The sequence below is a fragment of the Amia ocellicauda genome, chromosome 20 (assembly GCF_036373705.1).
Source record: "Amia ocellicauda isolate fAmiCal2 chromosome 20, fAmiCal2.hap1, whole genome shotgun sequence".
In the NCBI taxonomy this organism is placed as follows: Eukaryota; Metazoa; Chordata; class Actinopteri; order Amiiformes; family Amiidae; genus Amia; species Amia ocellicauda.
The window spans coordinates 20,575,774-20,588,534 of NC_089869.1; the positions used below are offsets into that span (position 1 = coordinate 20,575,774).

Genomic DNA, 12,761 nt, shown 5'->3' on the forward strand with positions numbered 1-12,761 from the left:
GAATACATTTGAAACACTAAACTGTTAGATCCCCATGCTGTTCACACCACGCACAATATTTAGTTTGTGTAGGGATGGCAAAAAGGCAAACACTTAGCGATTGTGTGAGTCTACAAACCAAAGCCTGCTTGGTGCATCGTGTTTCAAACGTATAACACATTCTGTGTGTTGTGGGTTACTGTGGGATTAAACATGACAGCAATAGGTACAGCAAGGGACAGTGTGTAAGGATTAATTATGAGTTCTGAGATCAGCGATGGTTGCATCAAAAAGACTCATCTTTTCAAATAATGTCAAAAGTTATATTTAATTTCATGCAAGTGGTTTAGACAGTGGAGGCAAATATTACTCAGACACTGATTGCTTGGTGACAGCAGTATAGTTTGCAATATTAAGTCTGATTCTTCCTAAAACACACATGTGAATTGGAGATGTCAATCTTTTCATTTTCCAGTTGTGTTTTTAAAATCAAAAGTATCTTATCAAATCCTATAACTAAAAAGAAAGTACTTTAAGTTAAAGACAGCCATTTGTTGAAGAGAAATTCATGTCACCTCGAATTGATAGACAAGGAAACAAAAATCAACAATATCAAGCTGATTTTAAACGAGTCACTTTATTGAAATGAAATGCTTGAGCTTCTATTCATTATTGCTGAGATGTTTGTCTATTACTGTTCAGAGTATGTACCCCCAAAAACGTCATGAAGCGTTTATTAAAAAGCATTTTCTTAGTTACAGAAATAAAACATATAAAACCACTTTAATTCTTGATTAATATTCAAACATCAAATACCCATGCATTGTGCATCTTTATTTACAACCAACAACAAAAATACTTATTTTCAAATGTTACAATAGAATCCAATCTTTACAAAACGTAATTTGTTCAGTTGTGACACCATGTCACCGAGTACCACAGGTAGAGAGGATCTGGAGAACTTTGCTTCTAAAACTAATTTTGCACATAGTCTGCTCTATCCAAAGTTTGGAAAAAAAAACTTCTAAGACATAATAGAACAACAAAATATTGCAACATTTGTTCAATTCATTTTTAAAAATACTTTATTAAATTCACATTTAAACATGGCAAAGCCTCATACATTTCTTCTGCGCATTCTTAAATTCAATAAAGTATATTTTAACTCTGTTGAGCCAATTGTGAACTATTTTGGGGTTGGATTTTTTTAAATATTGTTTAAAGTTAGTTAGTTCAGCGCAATCCTTCAAACATCTAAGAAAGAATGGATCCGATCAATGGATTCTGAAATATCGGGCTACAATAGCAATTACAAAGTGTAGTATCAGTAGAAAGATCACTCTTCATTGAGTATGAGCCAATGTTTGCATTTTCATTTAGGGTTGTGCTTTTTTTATGTTATAAGGTGCAAAGACACAGAATATTACTTATGTAAGAAAGTGCTCTTATAACTGAACTATGAACGTGGCTGATATAATTGCTAGGGTCCCGTTTAGAAATAGAGCAAATTCTGTGTCAGGAAATAAGCTAAAAATAAATAAATAAACACACACACACACACACACACACACACACACAGGCACACACACACACACATTTTCTTAATACTTGATTATATTGTCTTTATACACAAATCCCTTTGAAGACATAGGATGTTGCACTTGCAAAAAGGAAGTTCCTTGGAAGAAAACCTTAGTAAATAAAAAGCATGACCTGTGTATCTCAAAAGCAGGATAATCTATTCATAATTATACATAAAGCAAATTCTGGAATACTCGGTGAGCATGCTAGGAAAATAAACCTGATTGGATGATATTATATTAGTATATATACTTTCTTTTAAGCACTTAATTAGTAATAAATAAACAAACACATACATACATACATAAATAAATAAATAAATAAATAAATAAATAAATAAATAAATAAATAACTCCAGCCCTATCAACAAAAGGTCAATAATGTTTCTTTGGAATACCTGGGGCTCATTTTTAGCATGCTACATATTGTTTAGATAAATAAAAGCTACCTATTATTTTAAACTTTACGTTTGTTGCTCATGGTTGTGAAATTACATTGTCACTATGTGTTGCCTCCCGTTTTTTAGCTACAGGACTTTGATTTGTCTCGTCAGTCACCCCGTCCTGATCTGATATCAGGTATAACATCGCTCTCGAGTTCCCAGCATGCATATTGAGTGATTGCGTCTGCAGAAGACGAGAAATAATGTAAGCGCATAATAGTCGTAGCTCAATGCTACTCACAACACAGCCCTCTGTGCGGTGACCCTAGAATACGTTCAGATTCTCTTAAAAAGTGTACAGTACCCGTTTTAAAGCACACATGTATTGGTCACCATCACTTTCCTTTAGACAACTCACAAATTCTAATCGATTGAATCGACTATGGAAACAGTATAACAGTATTAAAGTAATAAGGTCATATATGATTAAAAACATGCATCATAACGAAGAAATTAAGAGCACGTTAAGATTTTGCGTATGGAATTAAAAATGTTTTCTTCGCAAAATATGGTGACAGATATATAATATTAATAAAGGGGGTTCAAGAAAAAAGTTATATTAATGGAAAGAAATTGAGAGATCATCGAATAAAAATAAGAAAACAAATGCTAGCGTAGATTTAAAATAGTGTTGAAGGTTTTGAAGACTAACCATCAAATATTTGTTCCTTGTTTTACATAGTTGGTTAATCTTCAAAGTATTTAATTGAATTTATTAAAAGAAATCATGATCTACCTTAGGGGGGAAATCTTTGGTTGATTGAGTTTTATGATTAATTTAATAATGAATGCCAACACAGGGAACTGGCAGGGGAGAGCTTGCTTCACACCACACTTTAGACCTGAATATTCCTCCAGTTCCCACATTCATTCACTATGAGGGCAGTGGCAAGGATGAAGTGCTAAAAACACAAGGGTGTGGGGGTAATTCATTGGTGCAATTAAAAATAATAATAAAAACCTAGATTACAGCTAAAAGAAGCTTGATAGGTTACTTCCATTGCATTTACACAAATAAAGTGGTATTTGCAGGTTGTTTCAATTAATTTAAGTCTACATGCACAATATCTGTATGGGTATTATCGATGAGTGTTGTTCTGTAGCTTTTGTTTTGTTAATTATGGATAAATACAGCATGGCAATAATTGATAAACAGTACATTCAGATCTGATTGTTTTCTGAACCCCCCCCTCGAAACAGGGAGCTCCAGCTCTGTAAAAGCAACGTAACAATTAGATATACAAAGAATAACAACAGCCTGTACAGTACATGAGAGAAAGAGAAAAGGATGAGAAAGAAAACAACAAAGGAATTCAATTTGGCATGAGCTTCTATCTCACACTGTTGGGATGCAGTCAGCTGAAGCCCAGCGGTCCGTGGAAGATGGCTGAAGCTCTGTTACGTGACAACATGCATGAGGTTCGTATCACAGCTGTCTTTTATGGGACTGGAAATCATTCGGCTGCTGCTTGTGTCCCGATTCACAAAACAAAACAAAACCCCAAAAAACACCAGGCTGTGTATTTATCGTTCGCACTCCCTATTCCTCACCCCGACTCTTAAAAATAAAGGTAATATGTCCAGTACAGCAGATTAACGAGGACGAACGAGAGCGGGAAGGACATCCGCGAGTAATTGTCTATGTAGTGGGGGTTCTCCACTCGGCAGCAGTTCAGAAAACACAGGATCTTCTTGATGATGTAGAGAGTCTTGCAGCAGGCGCTCTGCTGCTCCGGGGGCTGGGGCTTTCTCTCGCTGTTGGACGTGGTGCAGGGGCTGATGGCCGCTGATTCGTCTTTCTTCTTGGCGTGGCTCGAGTTCCTCACGATGGTCATCACCATCCCGTTCATCTCGTCCTCGTTCTGCTGCATCTGTTGTCCGTACTGCGGCCAAAGAGTGAAACAACCAGTGAGAACTTCCTGCTCTCTGTTTAGAGGCACCGTTACAGCTAGGACACATGATTGACATGCAACCTGAACCTAATGTATGAGAAAGACCTAGGAGTCTACATGGACTCATCACTTTCCCCATCCAAACAACATGGGGAAGCAATAAAAAAGACAAACATGATGCTAGGGTATATTGTCAAAAGTGTAGAATTGAGAACAAGGGCAGTGATGTTCAGACTGTACAATGCACTAGTTAGAGCTCATCTGGATACTGTGGACAATTTCTGGGCTCCACACTTCAAGAAAGATATCGCTGCTCTAGAGGCAGTTCAGAGGAGAGCAACCAGACTTATTCCAGGTCTGAAGGGAATGTCCTACTGAGAGACTGAGGACCTGAACCTTTTCACCCTGGAACAGAGGAGACTACGTGGGGACTTGATCCAAGTCTTCAACATCATGAAAGGCATCGACCACATCAAACCAGAGGAGCTTTTCCAGATCAGCAGGGACACACGCACCCGGGGACACAAATGGAAATTGGGCTTCAAGGCATTCAAGACAGAAAACAGGAGACACTTCTTCACACAGAGAGGCGTCACAATCTGAACAAACTCCCCAGCGATGTGGCTGAAGAGACAATTTGGGAACATTCAAAAACAGACTGGATAGGATCCGTGGATCACTTAGTTATTAATGGACACCAAACGAGCACGATGGGGCAAATGGCCTCCTCTCAGTTGGACACTCTCTTATGTTTCTTAACTCAAGATCAATCACAACGGTGGAAGTAAAATCTCACGTTACCAAGTTGGCAGCGTCGGGATGGTGAAGCGTACAGAAGTGGGCAACCGCATACTCTATCAATGCCCCAAAGATGAAGCTGAAGCAGATGCCGAGGTAGACGTCAATGGCCTTGATGAAGCAGTTGGCATTGGGCAGGGAAGTCCTGGCTCCCATCATCAGTGTGGTCATAGTCAGGACTGTAGTCACCCCTAAAGTCATTCAATTAAAACGTATTACTGCAGAATATGTCATGTTGTGTTTTGAGAATCCCTCGATGGAGACTTACATAAGATACATAAGCCAGATATTTATAGAAGTACTCCCCAGCGCTTACCGATGCAGATCCGAGCTGGAACTGAGGACTGGCTGATCCAGAACGAGACCCAGGACAGGACAACGAGGAGGCTGGAGGGGACATACGTCTCCAGGATGAAATACAGAATACTCCTCTTCAATTCAAAGTGGAAAATCAATTTGGGGTAATGGCCTGTAAGTAGAAACAAAACGCACAACATCAACTTATAATTATACAGAAAATGATACTAAACATTTAAAAAGGTGTGACATTTGAGCAAACCACCAACCATCAAACTTCAGGAATTACAAACCAGGCAAATACACCCACTGCTCTCCCTGTCGTTTCATTATGAGCTCTTCAGATGACATAACCTGTACGGATTCTGCCTAACCAGCTATGATTTAAAAACTATTAGCCACTAATGGCCTCCCAGGAGTGCACTTCTTTAAAGCGCTGCCTGTAGCGTGTATGATGGCTCAGTTAAATGGAGGGATGCCAAAGTCCCATCCTTTCTGAGCTGGCAGAAATCGCACACACGGCTGCGGAGGGAGGGGGGGGAATGAAACATCGCTGGCTGCTTTGCTGTCTCTCAGAGGATCGTCGGACTTGTGTAGCATTGACTTCATTGTATGTTATGTACATTTACTTCATTTTATTGTGTATGCATTAAAACCCACCTGTTTCATAAATAGCTTCCGAGACAGAAGTGTAGTAATCCTCCACGGTGTACTGGGCCAGGCGCAGTGTGTCCAGACCGCTCACAGAATCATTTCCTCTCGTCCAGTAAAACATCACGTCATTAATGTTGTAACCCCCTAGGGAAATGGAAAAAAGGTTAAGAGACTACGTGGGGACTTGATTAATTTCTTCAAAATCATGAAGGCCATCAACCACATCAAACCAGAGGAGCTTTTCCAGATCAGCAGGGACACACGCACCCGGGACACAAATGGAAATTGGGCTTCAAGGCATTCAAGACAGAAAACAGGAGACACTTCTTCACACAGAGAGGCGTCACAATCTGAACAAACTCCCCAGCGATGTGGCTGAAGAGACAATTTGGGAACATTCAAAAACAGACTGGATAGGATCCTTGATTACTTAGTTATTAATGGACACCAAACGAGCACGATGGGGCGAATGGCATGCTCTCGATGGGACACTTATGTTTTAAAAAGATATTTTAGCAACTGTCGATGCATTTGACATTCAGATGATTGGTTTTTGACTCATCTTGAACAATCTTGTCAAAAGTTTTGTTTTACGGTATTATTACAATTATCTTCTATTGAAAAATGCATGTATTGTGGTTCACCTTACTCAGAATTATATTTGTTATATATGTTGTCTGACCTCTAGAGGGTGCTGCAGATTCATTATACAAATGATGAATATCCGGTTGTACGGAGAATATAAACATACTATTTAGGATATACATTTCACATGAATTATGAACAATTCGATTTCTTTACATTCCTGAAATGGAGCTGAAACTCTACAACACATAATTAGTGTTAAAAATCATAGTTGGGCTAATAGAAGCAGCAAATGCATATACACGTTGATCAATCTTGTCTTATTTCCAATAGGACACAGTGATTCATAGCTTAAAACTAATCCTTTGATTTATTTAAAATCTTACTGAAAAGGGGGTCATTTAAAACTTTGTACTTAATTTATGTTGTTTATGTCTGTAGGAAGATCATTATAGCGTTATGTTGTGATGTCATTTGATGGTAGAGAACATGTTCTGAACAATCTATGATTAACATTTCAGTAGGGAGGTTGCAACATTGTAACAGGACCCATATCAAAAGACCACAGCTATTCCGAGTTACACTTACATTTCCTGCTGTGAAGCGTATGTTCACATAACAAGCAAAACACAACCGTGTTATCTAATCCGACATCTTTATAAAAAGCAATATGGTTGGGTTTAGCATTTCCAAAAATAGGATTTCATACCATCTTAACCCGTATCAGCTCATCTTAAATACATATACAAATGCACATGTCTCTTTCTCTCTAGATAGCCACACACATATACACACAGGAGTCTCTAGATGTATTCATACTCTTGTTGACATGTAAATAAAGGTGGATTAAGCAACACTGGTATATTCAGTATATAAAAAGTAATATGCAGGAACTAAACTTGACTATAAGGCATCCCATGATCCAGTAGGACTTCCTGAGGAAGTTCTGGCAGTTCAGCTCCTGCTCATCTCTATGGCAAGCATGATATTAATTTATCATTATTATTATGATCCAAGGCAACTTACATTTGTACCCATTTATATAGCTGGGTAGTTTACTGGAGCAATCTACTTTGCTCAAGGTTACAACAGTACTGCCCTACCCAGGATTCAAACCCACAACCTTGCAGTCATGAGTCCAGAGCCCTAACCACTACTCCAGAGTGCTGCCTTTTATATGAAGCCTCCCTACACCATTACAATACCTTCACAAAATGTGTTCTGACAACGGTTCATGCTGTACAAATGCTAATCTGAACACCAAAAAGTGCAGGCCTCTACCGACAAACCTGAAATCTATGAGAGGGACAGTGTGCTGACTATCGGGGGTTCAGGACTGTGTTGACACATCCTTGCTGCCACTGCTGCATCGTTTGTGATGGCGGACAGTCCTAACACAGCCCTGTTGTCAATTCATCTTTCTTTACTGGTGCATTCAAGACCAAGTGGCACAGCTGGTAGTTCCCTGACAAACGACATCTTCCGAGAATGCAACCGAAGTGTCAACTGATTTCATCATCTGCAAACGAGTGACTTGGTTAATTTATCACGTCTGCACACATTTAGCATAGTTAGCAATGCCCCTTGCTTTTGGGTGTGAACCTCGCGATCATCAGACCTGGGCAGCATACGTTTACTGTCACTGTGGCGTTCAAAAATAAAATACCACCGGTTTCATGACCAACCCTGCGGCTTTACACTGACTGTGCTACAGTCATTGGAGGATGACAAAGTGCTATGCAACACCTGGAGCAGAAAGTGTGTTTCATGTGAACTACAGTGGAGTCGCCTCTTACGGACATCGAACTAAACTACACACGCTCGGCAGAAAAAAGAAAGGAAGAGATGAGTGCATGGCCCAGAGCGAGCATGAGATGGGAGGCCCTCTCTCACTGTGAGCATCTTGAGTGCGAGTGTTTATAGTGTTTAAAGATACATATATTTCACACAACATGGACCCAAAATGCAAAGAGGTCTTTCTCATTCTTTCATTCTTCCATCTCTCTCTCTCTTTTATGTAATTAATACTGTAACGTTATAGTTTGCGTATATACACGTATTGCGTATTACCTATGTAATAAATGTACTTTATTTGATACTTTACATTACTGCATACATTACACATTTATACATACCTTTTACTGTACAGGGTTGTACACACAAAACCATGTAAACTGTACCCTATGTGCGATTTAAGGGATTTTCAGGGGAAATTTGTCTATGCGATTTGTGGCGTACACGCTATAGACCTACTAGACACACAAACACACAAGCTTAGATGAATATAACATTTATCTTACAGCTCTCAAGTTGCAGGGTACAGGTCTGCTTGTCCATCGGATATTTCGTTAGGTCCATATTGCAGGCCACTGTAGTTGTTATCCTGTGGGGTTAGATTAAATCAGTTAATCATTTTCTTATCCCCCAACACAACAGCCCTACTATGAACTTGTAGTTGTAGTTCCCTTCATATTTATTTTCACACCTTTATTTTATTTTCATATAACAATGTTTATTATTTAGAAGTATGTGTATGTGATACAAGTATACATTAAAGTGAACCTTTTGGTCATTTATGTTTTTCCGATTTTATGCCTGGAATATTTACTCACACTCCTGATCAAATGACATAAGCTTTTTATATTATTATGATGATGATTAGTCACAGAAAGCATTATACACTCACTATTCCAGATTAAGTTAAGCACACATAATCACACATAAATAGTGAAATACAAGGTGTCCTCGAAGCCCAGAGTTTCAGTCTGGACTTTAACTAACTCGTTGAGTGAAGGTGTCGACTGTGTTGACTCCTCTCTCTGAACATTTCCCAGCAGCGGCCTTGTTTAATGCTCACCTCCTCTCACCTTCTATCCCCCTCTCTGGGGGCGCTCTGTACTTTAACAGGAGGATGGCCTCGGGCAAGAACTCTACCCATTCGCTACACACATTCTGAAGCTCAGAACTTGTTAAATAAAGCGGAGAACATCCTCTGAGTTACTGATATTCTGGGTTTATGATTCAGAGTACACAGATCAGCCATAACATTATGACCACTGACAGGTGAAGTGAATAACACTGATAATCTCATTATCATGGCACCTGTCAGTGGGTGGGATATATTAGGCAGCAAGTCAACATTTTGTCCTCAAAGTTGATGTGTTATAAGCAGGAAAAATGGGCAAGCGTAAGGATCTGAGCGACTTTGACAAGGGCCACATTGTGATAGCTATACGACTGGGTCAGAGCATCTCCAAACTGCAGCTCTTGTGGGTTGTTCCCGGTCTGCAGTGGTCAGTACCTATCAAAAGTGGTCCAAGGAAGGAAAATCGGTGAACCGGCGACAGGGTCATGGGCAGCCAAGACTCACTGATGCACATGGGGAGTGAAGGCTGCCTGTGTGGTCCGATCCAACAGACGAGCTACTGTAGCTCAAATTGCTGAAAAAGTGAATGCTGGTTCTGATAGAAAGGTGTCAGAACACACAGTGCAGCGCAGTTTGTTGCATATGGGGCTGCGTAGCCGCACACCAGTCAGGGTGCCCAGGTGCACATACCTTAATGCATAGAGAACCGTTCCATTTGGGAAAATCCTGATAAGCCGGTTTTCCACGGTGATGTCATGAAGAAAGGATTTCTTCGAATCCACGATGAAAGTATCGGGAACCCAAAGCAATTCAACTAGTCGTCCATCTAAACTCAAACTCTTATTTCCATCAAAGCACAGGCGCTCATCGGTCCAGCGCTGTCTCAGGAATATAGTGGCAGTGTAGTCCTACACAAAAACACATAATTAATACAGCACGCCTACAATATGTCCATGAAGTATGATACTAGCATACAATACAGCAGAAGAGAATTTAAATGTTAATACCATGTTAATTTCTGAAATGGTGTCAATACTTGCAATGTCCAAACTCATCCCCACGGTCACAGGTCCATCTGAGAAAACAAACACAGAGTTTCGTTTCATAATTGATCTCATCAGCTGTTATTTCTAGAAGTAGTCTCTGACGGGGCACTGTAATATTTATGCTTTCTCAATATGTATGAGACCAAAATAAAATCATGTTTTCAAGCATGACCTGTTCTACTTGGAAATATCATAAAGAAAGGTTGTTAAGAGGTTAAGAAATTTGTGACAGCCCTTTTAAACCAAGCATTTGTTGATTTAAACCTAATTGTAGGATTACTCTTAACTCCTAGATAAATGCACCAGGATGGCAACAAAATACAAGCAAAGGCTTTCTGGAAAACAACCAGGAAACAAACTTAATTGTTTGGAAGGCTGCTCTCCAGATACATCTGTAAGAAGGTAAACACTTTCAGTGCTGAGCGATGAAACAGCAGGAAAAAAATGCTATTAAACAAAACTTGTATTTATTCACAATCTAAGAAGGATCAGATCCAGTAATAGGATTCAGTGAGCAAGCCGGCGATGTGCTTTGCTTTTAAAAGACTAACCTCCTAAAAGGCTTGAGTTGATGTATAATGAACTGTCACTCCGATACGAAATCTGTTACATTAAAATGTGCTGTGATGTTTGCGGTATTACTCACAACACTTCCTTATCAGTAATAGCATTTTACAAATATGATCACATATGCGCCCGTACACTTTAACACTATGATGAGGAACTTAAATCCCACGTGGATGAATTAGCAATAGTCCACTAACTATACTACACCATTCACTTTTTTAATGGAAGCTCTTCATTCACAATGCTAGCCTTCAGCTGATGTACACTAATGAATAGTTGTAATAGTTTGTAGACATTCTCCTTCAAAATATAAATCTGGATAATAGAGAGATAATAGTTGATAAAGTTGCACATTTATTATAGTGTTGTTTGACCTTGTATTCTTCAGTAGAGTTGATATACAAATTAAAATATAAAATACTATGTATGCATGACATATAGTTGCCAATATGTATTTTCATGAATGTATTCATTAGTTTCTCCTTACTATCAAAAAATGGTCGGAGGTATTTGTTATATCCTTTCATTAGCTTCTGGATCGTTGGCGGCAGAATTTCCCCGTCTTTTACTTCAGCCCGGAGAAGCGTATTTTCCATCATCCTGTTGGAGAGAAATGATCATGAGGTGGCTGTTCAGGTGGTTTTAGAATCAAGAGGTACATTTGAAGACAACCTTTTATTGTATTGAGCAGTTCTTCACAGTCTAACATCAGCTGTAGGTATCCATGCTCCTGGGGGCCACAGGGTCTGGTTTTGTATTTATGTTCCAATTAACACCTGTAAACAATGCCTAACTATAAGAATGTCCTTTTTGGAGGAAATCCATAACACCCTGTGGCCTCTGAAGACAGTAGTTTCCCATCAATGGCTGAAGTCAAAGACAAAGACAGATATAATCACTTCAGCATCACAGTGCTGTTTGTAACACTTCGGTATCCCACAGTGCCTTGGTAGAGCTCCTCAGCTGAAGCACGGTAGCAGCTCACACAAAAGCCGACGTCTCACAGGTACAGCTCAGTGGTATCAAGATTAAATGTTACCTGATAGTCATCCTGAAAGTCCCTGCCCTAACACATCTCTGAGTATATATACGTTTCAGGGCAAACAAAGGGCTGGTGTGTATTGTGGCTGAAGAACATCAAGTACACAATCTCAGCACTGCTGTTACACAATGATGGAGCAAAATGCAACACCGAAAAACACGGGGAGGGTTTGGAAATTCACAATACCTATTACTGTTACTTTTTACTTCTTGGTTTAATTGGGCCTCATCTCAGAAGGAGTTCAGTAAAAAAACAAAAACAAAAATTAAAAACCAGGCCAGCTTCCTGGGGAAATACACTGTACATCTTTTCTGACATACTCCATTTAAGTAGCTGAACATTAAATAGAATTCGAAAGCATTTAGTTAGTTTATTACTTTGTTTCACTATATTGTTAAGTTGGGTGCTCAGAAATTTCAATTTAAATCAATAAATAATCATATAGCATGTTGCCCGACTGTTCAAAGTTCCTCTGGTACCTGCAGGCTTTATCATCCAGTGACTCGGAGGAAGTGAAGTCCCTCCGACCTCAACCTAGCTGCTCATATATATCGAGACTGACACGTTTACCTTTTGAGGATTTCCATTCATAGAATCAGCAACCGAAAATACTGCTGCATATTCATCTTGAGGAAGGTGTAAGAAGCTCTCATCTCCGGTAAATCTAAATCCACCACTTCAGGATGGAGAGAAAACCCTTGTTTGTCCTGGAGTTTTGATAAGCATAAACAGCGTGTACACGTTCTGGAAATCCAACCTTCGGTGCAGGCTATACAGTGATTTATTCATACATTGCACATATATGTGCTCTCTCCCTACCTCTCCTTAATGTTTGTGTTTAATGCTCTTTAGTCAAAGCTGAGGACTGGCGAGGCATTTTCCAGACTGTCACTGTCACCTCAGCACAAATACACTTAATTACAGATTGGATCTAACCCACCCCTGTACAGGCAATACTGAATCTGTATATGGATTTCACAGAAATGAGCACAACACAAACACAAATATCTGG

General features: G+C 39.4%; 1 protein-coding gene across 1 annotated transcript in view; it reads right to left on the bottom strand.

Annotated features, from left to right (window-relative positions):
• Positions 1 to 597: 597 nt before the first annotated feature.
• LOC136716034 (gamma-aminobutyric acid receptor subunit pi) overlaps positions 598 to 12,761 on the bottom strand; it is a 29,630-nt gene continuing 17,466 nt past the window's right edge. Inside the window, exons 3-10 of the mRNA XM_066693504.1 lie at positions 11,195 to 11,307; positions 10,102 to 10,169; positions 9,785 to 10,002; positions 8,529 to 8,611; positions 5,650 to 5,787; positions 5,009 to 5,161; positions 4,696 to 4,883; positions 598 to 3,885 (exon numbers count right to left, since the gene is read on the bottom strand). Coding sequence (XP_066549601.1) covers positions 3,562 to 3,885; positions 4,696 to 4,883; positions 5,009 to 5,161; positions 5,650 to 5,787; positions 8,529 to 8,611; positions 9,785 to 10,002; positions 10,102 to 10,169; positions 11,195 to 11,307 — 1,285 coding nt within the window. The 3' untranslated portion in view covers positions 598 to 3,561. The remainder of the gene's footprint in view (positions 3,886 to 4,695; positions 4,884 to 5,008; positions 5,162 to 5,649; positions 5,788 to 8,528; positions 8,612 to 9,784; positions 10,003 to 10,101; positions 10,170 to 11,194; positions 11,308 to 12,761) is intronic.